This window comes from Phoenix dactylifera, chromosome 1, assembly GCF_051530095.1.
Source record: "Phoenix dactylifera cultivar Ajwa chromosome 1, Ajwa_hap1_PhDact_Kaust_v1.1, whole genome shotgun sequence".
Lineage (NCBI taxonomy): Eukaryota > Viridiplantae > Streptophyta > Magnoliopsida > Arecales > Arecaceae > Phoenix > Phoenix dactylifera.
This window is the reverse complement of record NC_143190.1, coordinates 39,575,053-39,578,142: the sequence shown is the minus strand read 5'-3', so window position 1 is coordinate 39,578,142 and position 3,090 is coordinate 39,575,053. Positions and strand designations below refer to the sequence as shown.

Genomic DNA, 3,090 nt, shown 5'->3' with positions numbered 1-3,090 from the left:
AGGGGGATAAGCGGAGGGTTATCCCTTCATGCGAGGGGTTATCCTACCAAGTACCCAAAGATGGCGGAAAATAGTGCTATTGGAATAAAACGACTTATTCCTATTATTCTATTTGCTCAAAGTAGATGAACAGAATTATTCTGCACAGCAGGGGACTTAACTGTCGCAATTTTAATTTTACCTCTGTTTCAAGTAAAAACTTAGATTGATTGGCACCCAAAAATTGGGTCTATATATCCTCAGCCCAAACAATACAGCACCCAGGTTTTCTAAACTGCAAGCCACTAATTAGAGATGATTTAACTGAAAATCCTATTGAGTTTTAGGATTGAGCTAGTAAACCAGCAAAATTATAAGATTACAAATTAAGCTAGATCTATATTCATGAGTATCTAAAAATAGTTTTAGAGAGAGTCGGTCCGAAGCCCACTTCAAGTTATTGCTAGATACTTATGAATATAAGTTTAGTCTAGTTTGTACTTTTTTTATTTTGCTGGTTGTAGTGGACCAATTCATAAACTAAATAGAATTTTCAGCTCAATCATCCAAATAGACCAAATTCCGACAAACACAACCTTGTAAAACCGGCTCCAATCAACTCCAAACATCTAGAAATTACTTTTATGTGATAAAACCAATCAACGGCCACAGGTAGGCCATTCAATGAACTGAAACGATTGCATTCAATCTGGTACACTTGACCGCTATGAACTGAATCTGGGCTGTTCATCTTTGAACCGGGCCCATACCATACATTGTGACATTGCATTCGCTATATCATATACACATCCGATCACAGCATCACAACCATGTGATCCGTGTTCGCTTCAACAAGGCGTTGAATAGACCGTCTATGCTACAAACTAAAATCGAAGATCAGACGGTCATCGATGAACTAGGTCGAGAGCGGCTTCGGTTCGAAAGCCCTAGAGATCCCATGTACTACCACCCCTTCGGTGGCGTACACCTCTGGTTCGGTGATCTCCACGCCGTTGATTGCCACCGCGCCGGTGCTCCCACCTGCGGTGATCCGAAGCTCCACGTCCTTGGCCAACGTCCGGATTGCCTGTCCCACGGGCATCGCCGCCAGCTCCCCATACGCGAACCACCCAACGGCCACGTGGCGCTTCACCGCGCTCTCCAGCAGCGGCGCGGGCGACGCCACTTGATCGAATCCGCTGTCTTGCGGCGCGAACAACGTAACGTGGTCCAGCGCCAGCGAATCGCGGGTCACCGCGTCAATGACCGCGCTGAGGCCCACGGAGAAGGACACGTATCCCCGCACCCCCAGCGCCTGGACCACCCTGGCCCACGGGACCACCACCGGCGCATCAATGGCTGTCTTTGCGTCGCAGATCGCGTTGGGGACGGGTTCTTGGCCGTCGAATCGGTGGAACGCGCCGCTGGCGCCGTGGATCGCATGGGGCCCATGAAGGAAGGCGTCGGGGTGGGAGATGGGGACGCCGTTGATGCTGATGGAGCGATCGAGGCCGTCGGAAGCGGTGATCAGGAGGTTCTTGGAGCGGTGGAGGGTGGGGAGGCAGCTGCCACGGGGCATCTTGAGGAGGTCGGAGAGGGAGAGGCGGAGCGGTACGGTGTGGTAGCGGAAGAGGTGCTCCGCGACGGGGAAGGAGAGGTCGGCGACGGCGGCGTCGGGGATGGCGAAGAGGGTAGCGGCCTGGGCGGGGGGAAGCAGGGAGCCGGGAGAGATCTGGAGGATCGCGGCCGTGAGGTGGAAGCCGGCGCGATGGAGAATGAGGGCAGCGTCTGGCGAGAGGTCGGCGGCCGGTCGGGGCCCGGCGGTGGCGTTCGGAGTCGCATCGCCGGACCGCGGCCGATGGCCGGACGAGGAAAAGGAGGAAGAAGAGAGGGCGGCGACGACGAGGGCCACGGTGGCGGCGAGGTAGACGGGGGCGTGCCACCAGTGGGAGCAGGAGCTGGAGTCGCTCGGCATCGCTCACAGTCGCCGGAGGGGGGGCGGGGGGGGGAGTGGGGGGACGAGGAGTGGAAAAGACTATCTTGCCCTTCGTTTCTTGGGTGGAATTCTTGGACGCGGAAGAATTGGAGGAGATGATGGCGGTGTTATGGTCTTTTAGATTTTCTCGCTAAACTATTTTTGCGAACTCGGGAATAGAACCTTCAATTCAGACTTACAGCTGTAGCTGTGTACCGCTTCATGTACTCCATATTCTTTTATTCGCTTTTTTATCATTCGCATTAATCTAAAAACAACGCTCCCGCCGTTATCCAGTATTCTCTTCCTCTCTCTCTGAGTCATTGGAGCAAGAAAGGTGATAAAAAAGCGAGTTTATTAAACAAGTCAGGTTCGAGTTCCAGAATAATAACCTATTTAACCTGTTTAAAATTAGTCCGTTTAGTTGCCTATCTTATTCGAAGGAGACTGGTGCCCATTACCGAACCTAATTGCTTCGACCCCAACGCATGTTTATATTTATTCCGAAAGTATAGGCTTTTGAAGAGTTCTTCTGAGTGGTAACGACGAGGAGTCTCGGAAGGAAGAGGTTGGGCGGAGGAGTCTAAGGTTTCGCCTTCCCATATACGATGTTGATGGAGGACGTCGTAGAGAACCCACGGAGCCCTTCTTCTTTGATTCTGATGCAGTAAATGGCATCTATGATTAGGGTTAGGGCTAAAGCTTGGAGGAAGGGGTGGGGTGGAGGGTGGAGGAGTTTAGGTTTTCACCATCTCTTGTACGACGTTGATAGGGGGCACGGTAGAGAACCCTCGGGTTTGGGGTGTGGGATGAGATGAATCATGGCGAGATCGACCGATCTGAAGGCAACGCCAAAGATTTGGGGGACACTGGCGGAGCTGCTCCTTGCATGCGCTATGAGCTTTCATGGGACATGGAGCTGGGACTTGGTGGCGATGGAGGTCCAGAGCCGAAGCCCCTTTGCTCACCACCTCCTCCTCATGCTGGATGGGTGTAGAGAACGGTATCGCAATCTTCAGCAGCACTTCTCCGCCATTGACGAGTAGATCGGTGGCTGGCCGGAGGTGGTGATCCCCTTGCTCGAGGAGCTGCGAAAGCACTGTGCTGCCAAGATCCGTTGCGACGTCCAGCACTAT

The 3,090-nt window shown here is 52.6% G+C and overlaps 1 protein-coding gene across 1 annotated transcript; it reads right to left on the bottom strand.

Annotated features, from left to right (window-relative positions):
* Positions 1-513: 513 nt before the first annotated feature.
* On the bottom strand, positions 514-2,566 carry LOC103707208 (fasciclin-like arabinogalactan protein 21). Its single transcript, XM_008791612.5, has one exon. It carries the CDS (start codon positions 1,952-1,954, stop codon positions 896-898), a length of 1,059 nt encoding a protein of 352 aa, XP_008789834.3. The 5' UTR covers positions 1,955-2,566; the 3' UTR covers positions 514-895.
* Positions 2,567-3,090: the final 524 nt, after the last annotated feature.